Source organism: Crocuta crocuta, unplaced genomic scaffold, assembly GCF_008692635.1.
Source record: "Crocuta crocuta isolate KB4526 unplaced genomic scaffold, BGI_CrCroc_1.0 scaffold479, whole genome shotgun sequence".
In the NCBI taxonomy this organism is placed as follows: Eukaryota; Metazoa; Chordata; class Mammalia; order Carnivora; family Hyaenidae; genus Crocuta; species Crocuta crocuta.
Window position 1 is genome coordinate 3,214,434 of NW_027531875.1, and position 24,348 is coordinate 3,238,781.

Consider the following 24,348-nt stretch of genomic DNA (forward strand, 5'->3'; position numbering starts at 1 on the left):
TGCAAAATGCTAATCGTAGCATCTCAGTGGTGGACATACAGACATGCATATGTCAGAGGTCACTGTCAAGTGTTTTAACTGCAAAACTGAAAAATTCATAATAAAGTGCTGGGGGATTGGGAATAAAGGCACTATATTTAGATTAAAAATTATAAGCACATTTCAGTGGCCATTCTTAACTGAAAGTGTCTCGGGCTATAAAGGGCAAGGGTTTTTGTTTTTGTTTTTGTTTTCCAAAAATGAGAATGACTGAACTACATTAATTCTTAAAATTAAGTTGAAGCATAAGATTCTAGGATTTGCTTGTTTGGCAAACACATTTTCCTTCTACCAACATCCTTTGGAATTTATATTGGATGTCCACACTACATCCCCTGCAATGGATGGCAATGTTGTCTTCATAGACCTTTAGGCAATGTTTTCTTACAAAAATTCCTTTTATGCCTTATCTTTTCAAAGAACAGAGCCAGGATTCTAAATGGATAAATAAAACCACCCTCTATGTACAAGATTCAGTAAATATACAATATACAATAAAAGTTCATCAGGGCATAGAACCATAAAATATAGTATTTCAAATTTAGTTTATATATACATTTTCAAGTTTATATATAAATTAAAGTCTATAATTTACTACAGTAATCCTTCCTATAGTTTAGGAAGGATTAAAAATATTTTGATTATTTAATCCTATATGAATATGTAAAGACTCTATTTTGTACCACTTTTATACTATGGTCTTATAGCATATTCAGATATACATGCTCTTATAAAGAAACCATTGTTGCTAGGCTTCCAAGTATACCTATTAACAAATATGCCTGCGAGCATAGAAAGTGGATTTTAATCAAAACCTCTAGCTATACCTTTTTAAGTTTCAAATCATGATTGTATTACCATGAATATGTTCAAGCTTATTAGCAAAACGATAGTATCCAAATTGCTAGACTTTTCTGCCATGTCTCATATTCTTAAATATAGTAAATATTTAGAGGCAAAACATTGTCTTTTTTTCCAATACCCTGTTCATAATAATCAGCAATTTTTAAATTGGTAAACAAAAAGAGTGTCCCTTGTTCTCAAGAGATAAGTGAATAATTATTAGAACAATTTTCATTATGCCTAATTCAGTACTTGCTGTCATATTTTGAAATCATTTTGGAGAAAAATAAAGCATAAATCATAATATTCTCTTAATATTAAAAATTAGTTTAGTCTTTGAAAGAAAGATAAAGCATAAATCATAATACTCTTTTAATAATAAAGGAGGAGGAGCGAGCAGAATTAGCTAGTTCAGTTTCTTTAACTGAACGGTTTTATAATAATGAATTTAAAAACCCTAAGGGTAAAAATCCAATTTGCCTAAAATCAGGTTTGAAAAAATTATATTTTAAAAACTTTAATAGAAAGTAATATTACACATGTTAAAATCTTATGAAATTAAAAGGGAAAGAGATTTTGAATGTGGAAATCGTTTTTCTCCTTTGATCATTACCTTAAGTAAATAGGTGAAAGGAGAATTGACTACAGTTTAGAACCCATTAACTGCTACAGTGATTAATCCAGCTGAGTATGCAGACGTATAATTTTTGGCAATTAGTTTTCACCTTTTTATTTTCACATGCCTGGAAGAAAATGCATCTCACCTTAATGACATACGATTCTCATTTGAAATACTAGTTGATTAACTCTAAGAGTTAGCTGTTTAATAGCTTTTCTACCATGAGACATTTTTAAAGTTAAACATTTTCTGGTTAGCATCCTTACTGACTGAAAATAAATTATCATCTCTTATTATGGAAAAAAGTCTGCCTTCTTTCTAGAAGTGGGGGGAAGGGGATGGGGATGGCCAAAATAATTCAAAAATCTATACCTAGACATCTGGTTTCGGATCCACTCCAAAGACCTGAAGAAAGGCATTCCCGCACTGCAGAGCCCACCAACATGAATCCTGAATCACAGGTAAAGATGGCTGTGGAGCCATATGAAGTTTGAGTTCCAATCTTATTTCCATTTGGAGGTATAGGAAGCTCTCCGCAGGAAATAACTTAAAAACAAGGGGGGAAAAACACTTGAAGACACAGTCAGTCAGTGTGCACTTGTAACAAAACCATGTTTTTAACATTTTGAATTCTCTGTGATCTGACATATTTACAATCGAAACTGACGTTTGTAAAAAAACATGTTTGAATGAGTGTGAAAATGCAGAGAAAATGACATAATTTAAAACTGATCTGCTTCGAGTTCTCACAAAACCTTCTAAGTGACAGTGACATGTAATGAAGCTATTTTCTTTGCATTTGTGCTTAGCCAATCTGGTCACTCAGGCAGGCTGTTGTAAAAAAAAAAAATCACAAGATGAGAAAAAAGATAATTTGCTGGTCTGACTTTCTCTGATTTACAATGTGACACTGGGAAATCCTTTTGACTTACCTGGGCCAAAGTTTCCTCTTTATCTAAAACTATGCTAAGACATTACAGGAATGCCTTACTTTATTGTACTTTGCAGATACCGTGCCTTTACAAATGGAAGGTTTGTAACAACCATACATTGAGCAAGCCTATCAGTATAATTTTTCCAACAATATTTGGAATTGTCACATCTTGGTAATTTTCACAATATTTCAAAGTTTTTGTTATTGTATTTGTTATGGTGACTTGTGATCAGTGATTACCACTCATTGAAAGTTCAGATGACCATTATCATTTTGAGCAATAATTTTTAATTAGGGTATATACATTGTCTTTGTAAACACAATGCTATTTTACATGAATAGACCACAGTATAGGATAAATAAAACTTTTATAATGCACTGAAAAGCCAAAAAAATTCATTTAACTTGAATGTGGCTTTATTGTGGTGGTCTGGAATTGAACCCGCAATATCTCAGGTATGCTTATAATTACAAGTCATTTTTGTTGAGATCTCTACAATTTAAAAAGAAATTTACATGAAAAATATCACTTGATTTTCACAAAAACCATTAGATATAATTATATTTCACATTGTGTTTGTAGGTTTTAAAAAACTGAAAAAGAGACCAACTCACTAGGTCATTTAGGACTCAGCTCTTATGACTAGATCAGATTTAAAGACTACAAATGAAATGCCTTTCTTGAATAAGAAACAATGGTGGATAATGTTTATTGAGTGCTTATTTTGTACCAGATACTACTACTAGTGCTTTAACTTAAGTAATTATCAAAAGAACCCTATGAGGCAGGTGTGGTCATTATCTGGACTGTACATACTAGAGTATGAGCACGGAGCAGTTTAGTACCTTTAACAAGGTTACATAACCTGTAAATAGCAAAATCAAAATTAAAACACAGCGGTCAAACTCCAGAATTCAATACTTACCCACCAGCCCACACTGTTTTATTGTGGCTCTAGCTCAGACTTTCAGCTCTAGGCTTTAGATGGCCATTAGATGGACCAATAGAAAATTTGCAAACTCTAAATTATTGCATATAATATTTTAAATGTGGTAGTTGTCCTGAATTAATCCCTCAACAACCCTTTGAGGTAGGTATAATATTTATTAATATCAGTAATACTAATATTTATATTATTTTAGTTTAAAAGTGAATTAAATCGAGATTCAGAAAAATTACTATTCTTTCCATTTTCTCAGTGAATTGCAATCCTTAGATTCCTTGTCTTTCTCCAACTCTTACTTGCAGGCAGGGACCTCATTTTATGTATCCTTTAAACCCTTCTAAAACATCACAAAAGAACCAGACAAACATTTGTTGAATGCCTGATTAAATCACAGATTTTATTGTAGATACTCCTTGAAATAGTCCATGTGCCCTTTCAATGAAATAGTGCTGGAAGAACAACGACGCTAGAGGCAAAGAAAGATCTTGGGAGAAAACCTGAGTGGACAGGGCAAAAACTTACAAATATAGATGCCATATTTTTAGAATATCAAATATAGTTGAGACAACTTTTTTAATATTTAGATTTATAAATATGATTTTCTTATAAAAAACAGCAACCCCCTTATATGGCTATTACAAAATAGATCACAGGGCACTTGGGTGGCTCAGTTGGTTGAGTGAGTAACTTTGGCTCAGGTCACGATCACACAGTTTGTGAGTTTGAGCCCCGCATTAGGCTTACTGCAATCAGTGCAGAGCCCACTTGGGATTCTCTGTCCCTCTGTCCTGCCTGTCTCTCTGCCGCTCCTCCACTCACACACTCTCTCTCAAAAATAAATAAAACATTAAAAAAATAAACTGCAAAATAGAATATTCATAAGTACAGTAATAATAGATACTTGTGTACTTATTACACATAGGCCACTGCCTGCTCTGTTTCACTTCTTAAGCATCATAATCATAATCTTATTCAGATTTCTGATTTCTTTATTAGTTTATTTATAAATTATGAGTGTCTATGTCACAAATGCCATAGAGTTTTGTTAGACACAGAATAAATTTTCAGTGTAGCATATTTCCTGGCACAAAGTAAATACTAAGTAAATGTAGTAAAGAAAGTTCAAAGCGATTTCAAGATATTTCATCTGAATACCCTACGTTCAGTTAGCTTATCTATATTAGGTACTGGCCATTTATAGTCATGAGATGCATGGAAATAGGATAACTTAATATGTTCAGTTTGATTCAATATTCATTTTGTATCTATTTATTTATATTTTAACATTTATTCACTTTGAGAGAGAGAAAGATTGCAAGCAGGGGTGGGCAGTGTGGAAAGAGAGAGAATCCCAAGTAAGTGATGCACTGTCACTATGGAGCTCTGTGCACTATGGAGCTCTGTCTCTGTCCAACTCACAAATTGTGAGATCATGACTTGAGCCAAAATCAAGCGTCTGACACTTAACTGACTGAGCCATCCATGCACCTCAGTAAATATTTATTGAGGTCATGCTGTAAATCAGGTTCTAGCTGATATTTTCAACATAATTTACCATTAGTAACTAAAAGATAGGTATTATTGTAATTATCTCAATTAAGAAATTTAGGATGAGAGAGAATAAACATCATCGTGATTAAAAGCCAGAGGGTATAGAGTGCTTAGACTGAATCTCATTTCTCCACCAATCATAGGCTCTGTGATTTGTCATAAAATGATTAAACCCAAGGCTCAGTTTCCTTTTGGCAAAATAAGTATAATAATATCAGCTACTTCATAGGATAGGAACTAAGCAAGAAATGAATTAACACATGTCAAGGGCTAAAAGCAGTGCCTGGAAAGTTGTAAGTATACAATAGGCATTATCAAGGTCTAGTAAATGATAGAATTCAAACACAGGACTTCTTATCTAAAGCCCAAGGATTCACTAAAACAAAACAAAACGAAACAAAACTGACAATGTTTTAAAATTTAATGGGACTAAATGACCTTTTTTTTTTAGCTTGATTTTTTTTTAATGTTTTATTTATTTTTGAGAGAGAGGTAGAGGCGGAATGAGCAGGGGAGGGTCAGAGAGAGAGGGAGACACAGAATCTAAAGACAGGCTCCAGGCTCTGAGCTAGCCATCAGCACAGAGCTCCACACAGGGCTCCAACCCACAAACTATGAGATCATGACCTGAGACTAAGTCAGACACTCAACCGACTGAGCCACCCAGGTGCCCCTAATGACCTTTTTAATAATACCATCTCATTATTGTTCTAATGTGTTTGGAAAAGGAAGAGATGAAGCAATTTCAATCAAGACTAGTTTATGAAATAAATTTAGCACACTGGATACTTACTTTGGCAATATGGTCTTTCATTTCTCCAACTCCAGGTACCATTAGGAAGGCATTCAATAGAAGCAGGGCCTAGTCCATGATAACCAGGGTCACAGCTGAAAACTACCTTAGTTTTGTATTCATAATGGGAGCCATTCACAATTCGCCATCTTCCATGTTCCAAGGTAAAGGAATTAATGCTTGGACATGTAACAACTATATAAAAACCAAGAACATAAATATTAATAAGTCAGTCATGTCTGTTGTACTTCTTAACTGTAACTTACCTATTCTATCCTCTACATCACCACTGCCTTAATTCATTCACTTTTGTGCCACACAAATCCTTTAGCATTTTTAAGAATTAAATTTCCATGTTAATCTCCTCTACTCCCTTCAAAGTATGTGTACATATTACTCTATTTACACAGAATCCTTATTACTACCTTACCTCTACTCTCTTCTTTTTCTTTTCTTTATTATTTTGGATTATCATATCCAAATTTATTCCTTAATATAGAAAGATGTGAAATATATTTTAGTTATCTTTCCAATTATATTAGTTTGTTAAGATTGTCTCTTTTATTTGAAGCTGAGTTAAAAGTATTCTTTCTGAAATGTTTCTTGTCAACTTTTATGAGATAAAAACTAAAGGATGCAGAAAAAAAGGGGACCCTAGTACAAGTTGGAGGGAACATAAACTGGCATAGCCATTATAGAATATATATGTAGAACCAGTATGGAGGTTCCTCAAGAAATTAAAAAGAGAACTACTGCATGATTCAGCAATCCCGACCTGGGTATACATCCAAAAGAAATGAAATCAGGATCTCAAAGAGATATCTGCACTCTCATGTTCATTGCGGCATTGGTCACAATAGACAAGATATGGAAATAATCTATTCTCATTAACTTAGAAATTTTGGAAGGATTGTATTTTGAGGAAATTTGTCTTATGAGAATGGTGCTTTTGTGCAAGAAGGTGTTATAAACTTTGGCTTATTCAAAACTTGTTCAACACAAGAAAAACAGAAGAATTATTAAACACTATGTTAAGACTGCACATAATTAAACAACTTTCATTTTAAATGAAATGACAAGTAAATTGAAAAATTAGTATTAGGTGAGAAGAAATAAATGAAATATAGAGACAAATAAAAAACCTTATTTAAAACATTTCGCATTTCCTGTGCTAACAAATATTTTATCAGAATTGTTTTCTGTCACCATTACCTAATATTCACTTACCCTATTAAAGTAGTAATGAAAGCAATGAGAGTATTCTAAATGCAAGTAACCTGAAGAACACTGACAAAAGTTGAAAGTTATGGATCTATTCAGCAATATCTTTTATCCTTATAAAAATCAGAGCCGGATGTATTGGAATGTAATTTTATTTGTTATAAAACTTAAATTTTTTTCAAGGACTTGCATGTAGAAAATACATGTTGAGTAATGGATGGCCTTTTATAAAATAAGTGGAACTCTGTTATGTAAAATAAAATTCATTTTAATTTTTTGACATAAATATTCTGGAGTTTCCAAAAATGAGTGGAAATTCCTTTTACTGTCTTCCAATTGTATATAGTACAAGACAGCTTAATTAACTTTTATTTCCTTCTTAGACATTACTCTTCAGTCCAGGGATTAGTTCTAAAATGCGAACAATACATAAAATTTTGAAACATAGAAGATGCAAATAGAAACACAAATGATACCATTTCCTCAACACACATACCAACACAGCGAGGGGTCTTGTTATGATGGCTCCAAGTTCCATCTGACTGACATATGGCAGTGGTAAGTTCCTTAGATGATAATCTATACCCATCATTACAAAAATAGGTAACGCGGGTTCCTACCAAGTAGTCTGTTGTGAGTATTCCTCCATTTGGTGGAGCTTTAGGAATCCCACAGGAAATTGCTAAAATGAATACAAACATACAAAATCACAGGAACAGAAAAATACTTAATTTAGTAGATAAATTTCTTCAATTGTAAAGCATGTACAACTATTTTGGATTTTATTAATTCCTCTGAAACAATTTCAGAATATCCCCCTAGAAAAGCTTCCCTGAGGGGTGCCTGGGTGGCTCAGTCAGCTGAGTGTCCGACTTCGGCTTAGGTCATGATCTCACAGCTCATAAGTTCGAGCCCCACATCCAGCTCTGTGCTGACAGCTCAGAACCTGGAGCCTGCTTCTGATTCTGTGTCTGCCTCTCTCTCTCTGCCTCTCCCTCACCTACTCTGTGTCTTTCAAAAATGAATAAATGTTAGAAAAAAATTTTTAAAAAGCTTTCCTGAGCTATACCTTTTTGAATAATTTATTTCAAACTCCTGTTGAATGTGTTTTTAGATTGGTGAATCCATACATTATTAATGTTGTATTTCATGAATTCTTGTCAGTATATACATGTTTATCAGAATTCTATAGATCATATAAGAATAAAAATTGGGTAAATGTAGAGTATATCTAGAGATAGTCCATAACTGGGCCATCACATAGCAAGTTTGATCAATTACATTTGACAGATAATTATTAAAGATTATAAAGGTATTGGTAGCTAATACTCATCAAGATTTTGGCCAGGAATACAATGCATAGATGTATAGGTTTATTTTACCTGGAAGCTGGATATTGCTTTGTCTTAGGTCCAAACTATGTGCTTGGGCACCATCCATAGAATATCATAGGTATGGACATGTATAATAAATATAGGCCCTGGACATATTGTCTTAAAATCTAGTTTGCATCATCCTGCATTTCACTGATATGTATTAGATGCATTGATTTTCATCTGCAATAAATCTGATGTAGGTGAAATTAGTTGTATATCAGATGTTTTCACATCTTATAAATTCAAATGACTATACAGATACACTCTAAGAGGGATTGCTGCCATCTTTGCTCTACAAGTACATAATTTGTGTCTCCAAAAAGGTGACACACTGCCTTAATTCACTCATTATTGTGCCATACAATTCCCTTAGCATTTCAACCTACAATTGTTTCTATTTCTCTTAGAAAAGCTACTATTTAGTTTTAGTTAACCCATGTGCATTTCACTATAAAGTGAAAAAATCTTAGTGAAATCTATATGAAATTCACAAAATTGAATGACAGACTTCCTAGTGGTGAATGGTTTGATCTTTTGTAATCTGATAACCTGCAAATTATGAACAGAGGAGTGATGTTGACTTAATAAATTATATAAGCAATCTCATATAATTATGTTATTATCCCCGCAATTTAATTATAGAGTCTTCAAAATCATGTTGCAAGGATAAATGGTTCCCTGATGTCTGTTCCAGTAATGCTTATATTTCCACTTAGGACTTTTTGGGAATATCCATTTGTCATAAGTGATCTCCCTACCGAACCCCACCAAAGACTGTATATTTACTGATTTTTAAAAAATCAACTATACATTGTTGGAGTAGTGTAGGTTGAACTTAGATCAAAGGAGAAATAAAATATAGTTTAAATAGTATAGGTTCCGTACATGTGGTTAGTATAAAATGGCTATATTTTACAATTAAGAAAGTGACAACACACTAAAATGATAGGACAACAACTATGCCTATAGGTAGATTACAGCTTATCTTCTCAGCTATAAAAAGAAAATGAATGAAGTTCAAAAGAACCATCATCCCCAAGTGGTGGTCAAAGATGCTTCTCTCAAAAGAAGTACAAGTTAAAAGTGAGGCAAGGAATGCAAACTGTTTCTACATAACACTGTACAATACTCAACTGTGTAATGGGGTGAGACTGGATCAATTCCTGAAGGAGAGGAAATCAGTGAAGGGTCATTTGACGTATAGACAAATAAATAAAACACCTACTCAACCCCGAATAGAAAGAGCAGACTGAATTTTCTATCTTTTATTGTGCTCACATTGTGTAACTATAGTTCAGGTAAATATATATAGGATGCATAAGGAGACTAAGGAAAAAAAGAATCAAAATGACTGAAGAATTTAAAACTAATTTTGAGCAAACAAAACTTTGCACTATGCAAATAGCTCTTCACAATGACAGTTAACCATTTCACTTTAATTAGTTACCTACGAATACAGATAGGTCACATACAACAAAGGTCTTTATTAAATCTTTTAAAATTGTTTTAATGATAATCAAAGATCAATTTTGGAAGTGACTCCATGAATTATAGACATGTTATCATTTTACTATGCTGAATATTTTTTAACTACATTTTGGGGGTCCCTATGTGGCTCAGTCGGTTAAGCTTCCAATTTTGTCTCAGGTCATGATCTCGTCTCGTGGTCTATAAGTTTGAGCCCCATGTCAGGCTCTGTGCTGACAACTTGGAGCCTGGAGTCTGCTTCAGATTCTGTCTCCCTCTCTTTCTGCTCCTCTTCTGCTCTCTCTCTCTCAAAAGTGAATAAATGTTAAAAAATAAATAAAATAAACTGCATTTCAATTTAACTACTCTAATTGTAGAAAAATTTTAAATGAAGAACAATGGGAAAAAATTATTCCATATGTAAATATATTACATACCAAAAAAATCAGTGAAATTATAGTGTTGACTATACAAAGCAATTTCAAAATTTTAGAAAGTTTAGGATATTTTTTATTTCAACCAACAGTTAATTATTTTTGCTAAAGGTTTCTTAAGGATTATTATATATATCTTATATAGATAAGCAATCATTACACAACTGAAATGTACTAGTTCAAAGTCAGAGTATTGCAATATTTATTTAAAATATATATGAGTTAGAGATTATTGCTTATATATTTTTCTAAATTCCCATGATTCTGAAATTATAAGATCAAAGATCCTTTTCCAAACCAGTTTTTGGAAGTTAATATTAAGAATTTGTGAAGACTGCCACTGTTTATTAGGCAAAGAAAAGCAGATGCTTTGATAGTTTACCAAAATATATCTATTCAGCCTGAAGTCAGCTTTCTCAATGCTGGTGGTTACCCACTAAGTTTATAACTCTTCACAGATTTCTAATAAGTGATTAATGTTTCCTGTATCAACAGAACAAGGAGACAATAGTTTGCTTTCATTTTTCATTTATTTATAGATACATATAAGAGTTATCTCGTCATGAATTAAAATTGCAGTTTAATAGGTAAAGAACCCATTTTGGATGTGTAGCAATATCTATCCTTATTTTAACTTTCTGTAGATCAATTTTAAATTTTAATTTATCTATTTCATATTTTAGTTGTTTATAAGAATTCCTTCTGACAAGTAGATTATAGGTAAGACTCATTATTTATTAACTGAGAATGTTCTGCATTGTTTAAATTCAGGGGTCATAGTTGTTTAATATGCCTCTATACGCTGGGTAGAATATATCAAATACAAAATTAAATTTCATATTGAAACATAATGTGATATGTTAAGTATTAAAATTATTTCTATGTCCAATGACATTAGATACTCTTATATAACTGATATTACACTCGTCTATACAACTGTACCTAGTTAAGAGACAAATCTAGTCCAAAGATCTAAAATGTGCCATTTGTTGAATAAGAAGCTCATCATTCTGTTGCTATATAATATACTATATATATATATATATATACTATATATATATAATATACTTCACCTTGACAGGCAGGGACTGGCGCATCCCATGCATGATACCCATAGGAAGACTTTCTGCACACAGCACTGCTTTTCCCAACAAGTCGAAATCCTCGGTCACAGGCCCAGCGGACCACACTATTAAGTTGTCCACCTGTCTGACTGATGATGTATCCATGAGGCGGAGATTCTGGTGTGCTACAGTAGAAAGCTTTTCAAAAGACAAAGAATCACTGTATAATTAATGAATCAGAAATTCTTTATAATCTAGCATGGTAAAAATCTAAGTGAATACTGGTACTTAAAATAGGGCAACTGTCACTTGTGTGAATTTTACGTCATAAGAACATCATATAATTTTGTATTTTCTTGACAGTCTGTTGACAAAACTTTTGGGAGACAAAACTATCTCTGAGCTTTCTTTTAATTTTTATCATTATGGAAGATGCCTTCTGAATTGAAATGCACATATTTTCTTAACACCCTAGAGGTTCAAAAGCCCTACAAATATTTCAATGAATTTGGGAAGCTGTACTTCTTGTCATTTGAAAGACCTAAATGTAGGGTGCTTTGGTGTCTCAGTTGGTTAAGTGTCTGACTCTTGGTTTCGGCTCAGGTCATGATCTTGCAGTTCTTGGGTTCAAGCCCCACATCAGGCTCTGTACAGCCTGCTGGGGACTCTCGCTTTGTCCCTCTCCTGCTTTCTCTCTCTATCAAAATAAATAAGTAAACTTTAAAAAATTTGAAGACACTAAATGCTATAGTCCTGGTAGTAATATTTTAGGGCATGTGATTTACATGTAACTTTGAAGATATTTCCAGACACCTATATCATGTTAGGTCAAGCATTTCATTTTGGTTGATTTCTAAATAGACCCGCCACATTCCATACTACTCTCTGCCACTTTATTAAAGAGTTTCCATGCTGTCAAAAGTGCTTACATATGGTGATAAAAATGTCAATGAAATATAACTTTCTTCATCTTTTGAAGTCTGAAATGTCAAAAGATAATGTCAAATGGCTTTTTCATATATATGTACTTTTAAGGCTATTCAGCCTGGCAGGATCCATTTACCCTTTGAAACTTCAATGTATTCATCTAAGAAAAATAAGACTTTAGGGGTAACTAATAAGAAATAGATTGGATCTGGAATATACATGTCATAACCTGTTATTTCTAAGGGAAAAATATACAATATGTCAAGCTATTCTTGGGGTTAAAGTGATGCTTTCAATATGTTTATATCAAAATTTATCAGAAGTATCAAGATAAATAAGGGTTTAATCTATAACATAGTCAATCTAATGATTATAATTGATTGATTTCAATGGTTTCCCTTTAAGTTATGAAAATCATTAAAAGTACAATTTAATGTGCTGACTTTTAAAATTCATCTATGGGCATAAATTTAATAAAAAGACATTTATATTGTTCATATGATAGAAATATAGATTCATATATGAAAAAAATTAATGATGAGTGTGCATATATTTAAATTTTTAAAACACTTCTTTGCATACTTAATAACATTATTAAAATTGAATATAAATATATTGTAAGGTAAAACTTACATACATATTACTATTATGATGTCAGTGTCAAGCCAATTTTAATATGTAGAAGACAAATATTAATCATTTAAAATCAAACCATCATTTTATAGTTTTAAAATCAAAGTAAATAGACAAAATTATTTTATTTGCATATGATATAGGTGCAAATTTATATAAATAAATAAATTTGAGAGTATATTTTTAGAACTAAAATTCAAAATTTATTGAAACCTATGCCTAGAATTTTTGTCAGAATGTTTTACAACTATAAAGTAATTTTCAACTCAATTGATTAGCAATGACCCATAGGTTGGGGAGGACATGGTCTGAACACAATACACAAAGAGATGCCTGATTGGTTCTGAAATATTCAGTTATTGAGCACATACGCATTTCTCTGACATGATTTAGGATGGCTAAAATAATGAATATAACATTTGAACAATGAAGAACTATTATATATACTTATTCAATTAGAAAAAATTTGGCTCAGTATTTTTAGACCTTATAAACAGGAAGAGGTACAGAAAAGTTATTTCATCTTGGTATTAAAAAGGAATTTTATCTGGAGGAGGGCACTTGGGATGAGCACTGGGTGTTATGTGGAAACTAATTTGACAATAAACAATTTTTTTTAAAAAAAAGGAATTTTATCCCATGTCTTTCTAAATGTTACTCACTGAAGAGCAGTAATAACAAAACAATTATTTTTTCAAAACTAAAGGTTTTTAAAGGATGTGCTGATCACTTCACTTTCAATATTTAACTTACTTAGCAGGTATCATAAATAGATGGATAACAAAAACAAAGTTTTTACCACTGTATGTTTATCTTTTGTTTAACCTTACCATATAAAAAAGTTATTAAGTAGATCTGATACACACAATTGAGTAACAGTTATTACTATTTTGCAAGAATTCAAGAGAAAAAAATCTATTAAAAAAAAGCATTGAAGATACCAGTTTTAACTTATAACTAACATATGCAAGTCATAAATATCCTAAATGCCTTTAATTTTTTCAAAAATCACAAGAGAGATACAGGATTATTATAGCAATGGAGAAACTGAGACAGAGAGGTTACATAAACTGCTCAAGGAACCTCAGTGCAGGAACTGTGACTTAGATTCATATCTAATTGAATAGTATCTGTCTGTGCTCTTTAGTCACAGTGATACTGAGGATGTAGGTGAGATCCATACTGAAGTTGTAAATATTACATACCTATATATCGAATCCTGAAGCCTTTTTTGTTATTGCCATGATCTGCTGACCATTGGAGAAATACTTCATGACCATTGCTTGTTACATTAAAAGCAGCTGAATAATCTCCACTGAGGGAAATAAGCACTGGACTTTGAATATTTGGTCCTTTGGAAAGAAAATGATACAGTTTAGACATAACTGAATAATTATGTTCCAATTTATCTTTAACATTTTATATATTTGGAATAGTATTAAATATGGTTACATTGCTCCACAACCAATTTATTTATCACAATAACTTAAAACATAGTATCTTTGTTTTAAACATTTAATTCCACAGCTAAAGAATCTACAATTTGTAAAATAATAAGCTAACTACAGCTTTCACATGATATGTAGATAAACTTGATATTGATACTTCTAAAAATAACTGGGAAGATAAAATAATATAAGCAGTTGTTTATCTTGAAGGTGTGCATGTATAACTAAAGTAGCTGAAATGAATTTATGAATATGCAGTAAATATAAACCATGGTTACCATCATACACCTGAAGAACATCAAATTCCTTTTCTGTCTGGAAGAATTCTACAAACATGCTGATATTATATCCTTTTTCTACTGAGATGCTCCAGGCACACATTTGAAGATTTGGGTAACTGTCGGGATATCCTGGGCTCAGGATGACTCCCGTGGAATCCAGCCGTAATTCATTGGCAGGACAGAGCACTATTAAAGAAAAGATGTCATTAAATAAGGCTAGTGTGTTAGATCTAAGTGAAAACTGCATTTTAAACACTGGGTACTATGCTTTCATGTTTAGTAATTTTAAAGAAGACAATACTTTGAATTATGTTTTTGAAGAGAACATTTGTATTAAACTTGTAGTTCAAAAAATGGAGGAATGACCAAAAAGTTAAAAAACATTTGTCTCCTCTGATTTCATTATACACTTTTCCTACATTTCCTCATCATCTTATGTCCTCTCCCCCTGCCCCTTTTGTTTATGAGTTTGCCTATCCTTTTCCTTCCTTACTTTTTTACTCACTTTCTTCTCTCCTCAAACTTTAACTCACTCAGGTATGTAGAGCCAGAAAAGAAATTGCACTGTCTCAAGAGTATTCATTCCTGGCAAGGCTACTCCTGATCTCAGAAATGTGGTTAAGCCATGAGGGCTTAACACAATTTTAGGTTACCAATTGTCTTTCAGTTGTTCTTTGTGATGTGTCCAGACCATAATGTAAGGAAAAGTATAACACTTCTTATTTCATAATGATACCATTGCTAGACAACAAATATATACATATACAAAAATACAGAAAATTTGTTATATGCAGACAATAAACATAATTTTGATGTAACAGTCTCCAAAGTATAGTAAACTTTAATTGTTGGCATCAAGCATCATGGTTTGGGTCAAATAATACAAACATTTACTTAAATTTGCATTTAGAATGAGAGTGTGGGCAAGATGATCAACTTCTTGCCGTTCAAGTGATGCTATTTTAGCCTTTTGTTTTTTCTTAAGAATTTGAGGTTCTGTGGTGTGGAAACAGGATTGGAGTTGCTCAGTATAGCTTACATTGTACAGAAGTGAACTCATATATAACCAAACAAGATTTAGTTCCAATACCGTACTTTCTTTTCTTTTTTTTTTTTTTTTAATGTTTTGTAAGTGTTTATTTATTTTTGAGACAGAGAGAGAGCATGAGCTGGGGAGGGGCAGAGAGAGAGGGAGACACAGAATCTGAAACAGGCTCCAGGCTCTGAGCTGTCGGCACAGAGCCAAATGCGGGGCTTGAACCCACAGACAGCGAGATCATGACCTGAGCCAAACTCGGACGCTTAACCGAATGAGCCACCCAAGCGCCCCCAAATATTGAACTTTCTGCTTGTCAGAACAGTGAAAGTGGCCACAGCAAAATGCCCTATGTGCATTATTGCTAAAGGGTTTGTAAATTTAGAATGGACCAGTTTTTGGGTGTTATTACTGGGGACATTCACCTGGTATTATGGGCAGACTAGACCACTTTTGAGGATCTGGTGAGTTGGAAATACATCACATGACATTTCCTAATTCAATTACTATAAATCAGTTTCCATCTTGGAGTTAGATAATGTGGATCTCAAAATGATTAGAATACCACCTTGAGCAGCATTCTTATTTTTTAATGTTTGTTCAAATGAGCTAGGCTTGGAAACACCAAATGTAGTTGCTGGAATATAGATGAATGGATGAAGGATTTATATATTCATCATTTCCTAGGTGCAAGGACAATGACATATTTTAAGTTATAAAGTCTCCATGTAGTATAGGGATAGAAAAGGATATAGAAATAGTATATTTTGGCAATTATAATTGCTCTTTAATCAAGCTGATAACTTGAAAAGAAATAATTTGAAAACAAAATTCAACGTAACTACTATTAAGATATTTGAAATTTGACTAACGAATATAGCATAGTTAGATACAGTAAAAATAAAATACTAAATATAGAATATAGTAAAGCTAAAACATATAAGAGCTATTTTCCTTTTTTTTTTTTTTTTCCAGCTTTTACTTCTGTTTCTTTTACTTCAATCTGAGATGTTTGCTTCTTGGATATAATTTTAAGATTTTTCAAAAATAATTAAGTAAATAGTAGCAGGTCATAAGCAGTCTTAAAAAAGAAATCTGACCTTTGCTTTTCATAAAATGAAAAATATGTAAAATAAACAAAACATTAGCTTGACAGTTGGAAATGAAATGGAAAATTTGAGTCAAAGATGAAGAAAATATATTAGTGAATATACAGCTATGGCATATTGAAATGACAGATGTATATAATCGTATGAGAAGCTGAAGTAGGCTTTAAGGAAGGGTTTATTTAGTGTGTGCTCAGCTATTTAATACTGTGGAATACTGAGCTAAGTCTCTGTTTGGATTATAGAGCATGTGACTTTTTCACCAAAACCATCTAGCAACTTCATAGTTTGCCACAAAGCCCTCCAAGTTTGTTTCCTGCTACTTCTCCACTGAAATGAAATGCTCCAAATATTGGATGAACTACCTGCAGCTTTTTGAACTCTGCACGTTCATTTCTTCATACTTCTGTTTCAAATCTCCTTTCTTCATCTACTGAATTTGAAATATTAGTGCATCTCAATGCCCAGATGAAGTGTCTTATTCTCTGTGAAATACTTCCTGAACCTCTCTACCAATCTGAGCAGAATTGTTTATCTCCTTCTTGATGTCTCTGTAATGTATGCTTTTATTATTGTAGTTAGCAATTTCAGGCTATTTCCTTAAATTATTGATGTCTCCCTTTCTAGGCCATGATTATTAAAAAGTAAGTGCCATGCCCTATTTAATGTGTTGGCCACCACATTCTAAACTGAATAAATATTCCAGATTATTTTGGAAAAACTGATATAATTCAATATAATTTACTATAATTACACAAATTAACCTATTTTCATACTCTCCAACACATAGCAAGAAGCCCAACAACCATCAAGAATAAGAGGAATATGTATTCATTGTGACTATATGTTAAGACACCGTTAAGTACCTGTTGTGCATTATGTCACCTGTCACAACAACTTTAGAAAGTGTGTACAATTCCCCCCGCCATTATAGATGAAGGAACCAACGTCCGAAAGTTTAAAGTGCAGAATGTATCACAAGTTCAGCTCAATGGATCCTGCGGTTTTAACCACCAAATATAATCACCCATTATATTTCATTTATATCAAAATCTTTGAAGAACAGCACATTTAGCATTGCTATCCATATTTTAATTGTGATAAAGAAAACTAAAAAGGATAAAGGGAAGAATTAATGAGGTCTCTTTTAGGAAAAATGAGAAAATGTTAAATAATTTAAGATAGACTAAAAACAATGTATATTAGTTCTAACAGATTCCAAAAGAATGACTGCTTAGGCAAGTCTGTGAATTAACTGAAATAAAGAAAAAATGTAATGTTAGAGTTTTGGCTTAAGTGCCTGGTCAATTAATTAATGTAGTAACACTGCATAAACTAATTCTGAGGGATGATTTGTTAGGGTTTAGCTAGTACCCAAAGTGACATAATGAAATAACAATTAGTCTTTTTTTGGTGTTCTCCATAGTACATAGTGTAGGAAGAGATGTAATTATTATTCTATAGGGAATTCTGATTGTAGAAATGAAATATTGAAAGTTTGAGTGATAGGGATTATTAAGTAATTAAGGTATCTGGATTGTTTTAATTTTTAGAAATTTATTAAGTTGAGATTCAGATACAAAAATAAATTAAGTGTTGTCTTCTAAGAGCTCACAAAAAAAATTATATATTGGAGTCAGAGAAAGTCCTGACATGTAAGTACTCTTTCACACCTTCTTGTGTCTGCCCAAGTTATTTTCACATGTATAATTTCCCAAAAGGCTAAAATTCTATCCTTCACATTCTCATGTCTAAATGTCCGACTATGTATCTTAAATAATCCTAAGTGGCTAAAAGGTAGTCTTGTGTAAAGGAGAAAATTGAATGAATGACATTTCAATATCAAGATTACAGGTGACAGACTTCAGAAAACCCAAACTTCTTTCCTTTTGCTACTGTCAAAGCTCCTTGTGAAAATCCTTCCATCTTATTGTAAGGATTCCAATGGTGTAGAAAATGAAATGTCAATTCCTACTTATAGCATGTTTGGATTAATAAACAGAAGTTTTGTTCTTGGTTTATTTTAATAGTTAAGGTTAAAAGTCTGTACAGGAAACAGATTTCCATTTCTCAGGAATAAACACCAATGAAGGAAGTCATCCAAGAGAATCTGGGGAGGGATTATCAAGTTCAACGCAATTTTATTCAAATCAACCAATACTTATAATTAGTTACTATGTGGTGGGCACTGCTCAGGGCCCTATGGGGTTACACAAATTAACAATATGTCATATCTGAACATCAAAACTCTAGCACATTATTCAAGGTCCATCATGGTTTTACCCCTGTAATTCCATAGTGAATTCCTTGAAGTCTTTCAGGACTTCACAGAAAACAGAAGTGTTTTCCACTTCTGTGCTTCTACATATTCATCTGTCATTTGGACCACCTTTTTCTAGCTCTGTTCTACCAGAGTAAGTCTCACTAATCATTTGGAACCAAGATTCAAGGAGCAACAATTCCATCAAGCTTTCCCTGCCCCATAAACAGGAAAACATTACATAATTCTTTTGCCCCTTGGCCTGTTTCCTAGACACTGTATTGCTATCACCTGCATGGCCCTTATATCCCTTGAGCCATGTTGCCTTCACAGCAAGAACCATTTATAGCTTGTTTGTTTGTTTGTTGTTTACTCAAACCCTCATACTTAAAAGATGCTGGATTAAATTTTAATGAATTCAGTGCTTAGAACATAACTGTGTCAAGTAAAGGCAATCAATATCGGTGCCTTTATTTAAGTATTTTTTCTCTCATTTTCCACCTCCATTTCCATCCCTCAGAGCAGAATTAATTTAAATAAATTGAACTGACTTTGGAACAAACTAAAAAGAAAGAAATTAAAATTTAGAAGAATTAATAACTTTTAAAGTTAAATCTGTGGGGTGCATGGGTGGCCCAGTCGGTTAAGCATCCGACTTCAGCTCAGATCATGATCTTGGGATGTGTGAGTCGAGCCCTGTGTCGGGCCCTGTGCTGACAGCTCAGAGCCTGGACCCTCCTTCAGATTCTGTCTTCCCCTCTCTTTGTCCCTCCCATGCTCATGCTCTGTCTCTCTCGGTCTCTCAAAAATAAATAAAAATATTAAAAAATAAATACATAAATAAAGTTAAATCTGAGAAATGATGAAATAAAAAATACCACATATGTGTTGTATAACTTTTAACATTATGGCCAGTTACATATTTACATAAAGTAGACTTTTCTCGATTTTTCCATTATTGGATTAAACATAAAGCAAATGCTTAGAGATAAATAATCATAGGAATTGGTACCTTGACAAACTGGAGGCGCTCCGTCCATCTGGAGTCGTTCTCCTAATCTGCATGTCAGAATTGCATTACCAACCAAAGTAAATCCGGGAAGACACTGATACCTAATANTGTCAGCAGAGAGCCCGATGCAAGACTTGAACCCACTGACTGTGAGAGCGTGACCTGAGCCGAAGTCAGATGCTTAACCGACTGAGCCACTCAGGCACCCCCCAAAATAGTTTTAAAAGGACTTTATTATTATCAAATTGAGCATAATCCCCCACTTGTTTTCAAAGATATGGAAAAAAGCATATCTTCTAATACACCCTATATGTTCTTCATTGTATGTTTCAGACTTAAGCCTGAATTCAAAGAGCATTAGTGTGTTGGAAGGTAACAAAACAATAACTTGGAAGAAAACAAATTATTGACCACCAGAATATGGTTATATGGTTCAAATTATCATATTCATTTTCCAGTTATACATCCTAGAGATACAGAATTCTTGCTTTCTGCCTAATTGGTCTTTTTGCTTTTTTGCCCTTTTGGTCTTTTTACTACTGTCTATTCTTACGAATTCCAAAACAATCCCCATCAATCCGGAGAAAGGCAGTCTAAGATAGGTCACTACTATTCTGTTTATTTCTTTCCAATAAAATACTTCTATTAACACCGTGTTTTTAAAAAATAATTTATCAGACCTTACCTATTTCAAATTCATCATCTTCTGTCAAAATTTCAGCATTGGGTACAGGTGGTGGAGGTTGGCACACTCTTAGTTGATAAGCTATAAAAATAGACAATGTGTTTATTCCTTCTCTGAGATGTTATATATATTCACAGATGTGAAAAAAAAAAAGCAAATCTTATTTGTAAGAATAAAAATAAATGGTATAATTTATCAAGTTGCAATTATTTGTTTATTTAAAAATGCTACAATATTGAGGGAAAACAAATCATTCCTTAGATGCGGCAATATTTTCCCAGGGTAAGAATGCTTACCTGTAACTCCTTATTCCTTACACTCGTTCTACACGTTCTTGTTACGTGCTACATTAACAGCTGTTATTTTTCTCCTTGGCATTATCACAATTTTCAAATTTCAATTTTATATTCATTTTAAATACATCATTATAAATAAGTCATTGTTATATGCTCAATGTCAAGGTTCATCTCAGAGTCCCCTCCACCTAGCAAAGTGCCTGGCATATCATTATAATTGCAAGCAAGTACTCAACATTTACTCGATTCTGGAAAATATTATAAATGCTTTACTTATATTAACTCAGTCCTCACAAAAATGTTGTTTTTTTATTACTTACTTTATGGCTATGTCTATAATCATCAGCATTTTATAAAAGAAAAAACAGTTAAAGAGAACCAAAGAATTTGTCTAAATCACACAGCTATACTGAGGTAGAACTGGGATTTAAGCCTAGGTAGTCTGGCTCCAGAGCCTTGTCTCACCATGTTATATGAGTATATCCATGAAATACCTATTTGTTAAATTTCTTGTTTCTAATAATCTACATCACTTGAATAGGTCATCCCTTTTAGATTAGAAAGACTTCTATTTGGCATAATTTAAAGGCCACCAAAATAAAAAGCTCTTTATGAATCCAAGCATCATGACTGCTAGCACCATCTGATATCTACATCACAATCATTTGCTTGTTTGAAGTTTTATTTTCATTAAGATTTATAAAAAATATAATCTTGTTCAGTCAAGAACACACTTTACACTACTATAACATTGGAAGAAGAGTGTGTTTTGTACGTTGAATTTTATAGCTTAAACCCAGGAGTTAAATTATTTAGGTACTTCAATGATCAGATAATGAGAATGAAGTTTAAAAGACATAATTACATGTCTGAGCTCCCACAACTAGTACAGGGTTTATCCAGGACTCCAGCCTCTGTCTCCTAACTCCAAAGCCCATACCTTCAGAATGGCCACTATCATGAGAGAATTATGAGAGTACTGGGGAACATCCGCTGGATCAGTTAAGGAAGACTCCTAGAAAAGGAGGTGGATAAATACATTTTAAAGAATGAGTAAGATTTTTCCAGTTTTGAAGGGTAATCATAGACAGAAGAGTATTTCAGATGGAGGAGAAAACGTGGACTTTGAGTTGGGCAATGATTCGTCATCATGTAACAAAAAACTGACCTCTCTACTAATACAACTTCAGGTTACTGAGGACAGAAAAAATAAGAACATTTTTTGAAATGTAGCTGAAGAGGGATGAATCAAGGACAATTTTTGTTTCAATTTCCTGCTGTAAATTGTCATTTGTCTCTTCAAACATCTTCATTCTAGTACTCCAAACTGTTTATAAAAGCACTTGCTGTGCAAAGATGTTAATTTGCAAGTAAAACTCTGCTCTACACTGAAGGGTTACCAACTAGAGAGAAGACTCACTGGGAAAGAAGCCCAGGACAGAAAAGTGTAACCTGGATTTTTGAGAAGAAAAGCTTAGAGTAACATCAGGAATTTTTAAAAGCATTTTCCTGAATGTAGATCTAAAAAGGGATACAATTACCAAGGTAAAAGGTAATTGTAATAAATGTCAAAGAGATAAGAGAGAGGGCATAGATAGAAAGACACAGGGAGCCTGCCATGGAGAAATCCTTAGAAGACTGCATCAGAGGAGAACATTTTTATCTCATCTTTAAAAAAATTTTTTTAAATGTTTATTCTTGAGAGAGAGAGAGAGAGAGAGAGAGAGAGAGAACGTGAGTGGGGGAGGGGCAGAGAGAAAGGGAGACACAGAATCTGAAGCAGGCTCCAGGCTCCTAGCTGTCAGCACAGAGCCTGACTCAGGGCCTGAATGCATGAACTAGAAGATCATGACCTGAGCTGAAGTCGGTTGCTTAACCAACTGAGAAACCCAGGTGCTCAGAGCATTCTCGTCTTGACATAGAACAGAGATCAACTCAGAAGTTAGCAAAGTGTGGAGATGCCCACACATGTATTATTTCACTTTTGTTTGCCTATAAACTTATTTTTGATTTTCGTGCTAAGAATAAATTCATTTATTTTAAGGAAAAGCACATTTTATATCAGTGAGGAATCCATGACTAGTGCCATCTGTATAACATGCTTAGAATGACCTACATAACTCAGTTGCAGAGTTTAAAATACTAGGAGTTGTAAATTATTATTAATAAGGACTATGATGTTCAGAGATATCATGCTATTTAAATAAACTATTTTTTAGTTTTTATTTTAGAGGGAGAGAGAGCATGGGGAGGGGATGTGTAGACGAAGGGCAGAGGGAAAAAGAGTGAGAGAATCCTAAGCAGATTCCATGCCCAACATGGAGCTCTATGTGGGCCTCAATCCCATGACAGTGAGATCACGACCTGAGCTGAAATCAAGAGTCAAATACTGAACCGATTGAGCCAACCACGTGCCCTGAGATTTTGTACTATTTTCCCAAGACCACATGTGTACTGTGCACTAAATTCTTTCTTATTCTCTGTTCTTTTCCATCACCTGCAGTTTTGTAAACTGTCTCATGAACCAAGGGATCACCTTAGGGTCATGGAAGGTCTGAAGAGGGGTAATGTCCTGTCCCCTTGTCTCTACCTCATAAAAGCCATTCTATGTCCCTCAATTTTATAGATTTGAATTCTGAATAAAGTTCCCTTTCAATAAAATTGCTACAATTTCATTGATTCTTTCAACTTCAAGTATGATTTGTGTCTTAATTCCCAATTTTACATCACCTGGATAAGCCTTCTTATCTTGTCTCATGTCTTCTGAGTTCCTCACTGCCTACCTACACTTATCCCTTACTGTTATCTTCTAACCACAGAAGATGTAGCCCACATAGGCATGACTTCTCTCAACATTTATTATTGTCCATTTCTTAGCCTATTTGTTCATTGTGTCTCCATTTAGACTTTAAATAAAATGAGAGAGAAGACTGTTTATCTACCTTTTTCACAATTAATTAGTTCCTATATCTATGCATATAACCCAACAAATATTTAACAAATATCATATAAAACACAGGTTTCCTTAGGAAGGAATGAGTCTCTGACCAGTCTTCCCTAGGATGACTCTGCACTCTAAAATTGTAAATGGGCATAAAATAGAAGTAATTGTGGGTCACAGTTCTAGAAAATGAGATCTAGGCAGGCCCTGAGATTTTTTTCACAGTTGAACTATATAATTCTGATCATAATGTAAAGAAGAAGGAAATAATGAAGGAAACTCCTTTGTATCTGTTTTTCTTTAGACTCTTGAAGACAAGTACTACAAAAAAATAAAGCATAAACTGCTTCCAACAATTCTGTTTTCAATCTTCATCCATTTCTATTGGTTTCTTGACTAAAATAAGTCTAAAATTTGTCCAATGTCTTTCCATTT

At 33.1% G+C, this 24,348-nt stretch overlaps 1 protein-coding gene across 3 annotated transcripts in view; it reads right to left on the reverse strand.

Annotated features, from left to right (window-relative positions):
• Window positions 1-24,348, reverse strand: part of CSMD3 (CUB and Sushi multiple domains 3) — a 1,194,711-nt gene that overhangs the window by 75,919 nt on the left and 1,094,444 nt on the right. For 2 of the 3 annotated variants that reach the window (XM_077772930.1, XM_077772928.1), the window contains 8 exons: window positions 20,672-20,757; window positions 19,992-20,124; window positions 14,575-14,763; window positions 14,054-14,200; window positions 11,298-11,486; window positions 7,444-7,629; window positions 5,727-5,921; window positions 1,874-2,047 (listed from right to left, as the gene is read on the reverse strand). In XM_077772930.1, coding sequence (XP_077629056.1) covers window positions 1,874-2,047; window positions 5,727-5,921; window positions 7,444-7,629; window positions 11,298-11,486; window positions 14,054-14,200; window positions 14,575-14,763; window positions 19,992-20,124; window positions 20,672-20,757 — 1,299 coding nt within the window. The remainder of the gene's footprint in view (window positions 1-1,873; window positions 2,048-5,726; window positions 5,922-7,443; window positions 7,630-11,297; window positions 11,487-14,053; window positions 14,201-14,574; window positions 14,764-19,991; window positions 20,125-20,671; window positions 20,758-24,348) is intronic. The other variant, XM_077772929.1, reaches the window with a different exon arrangement.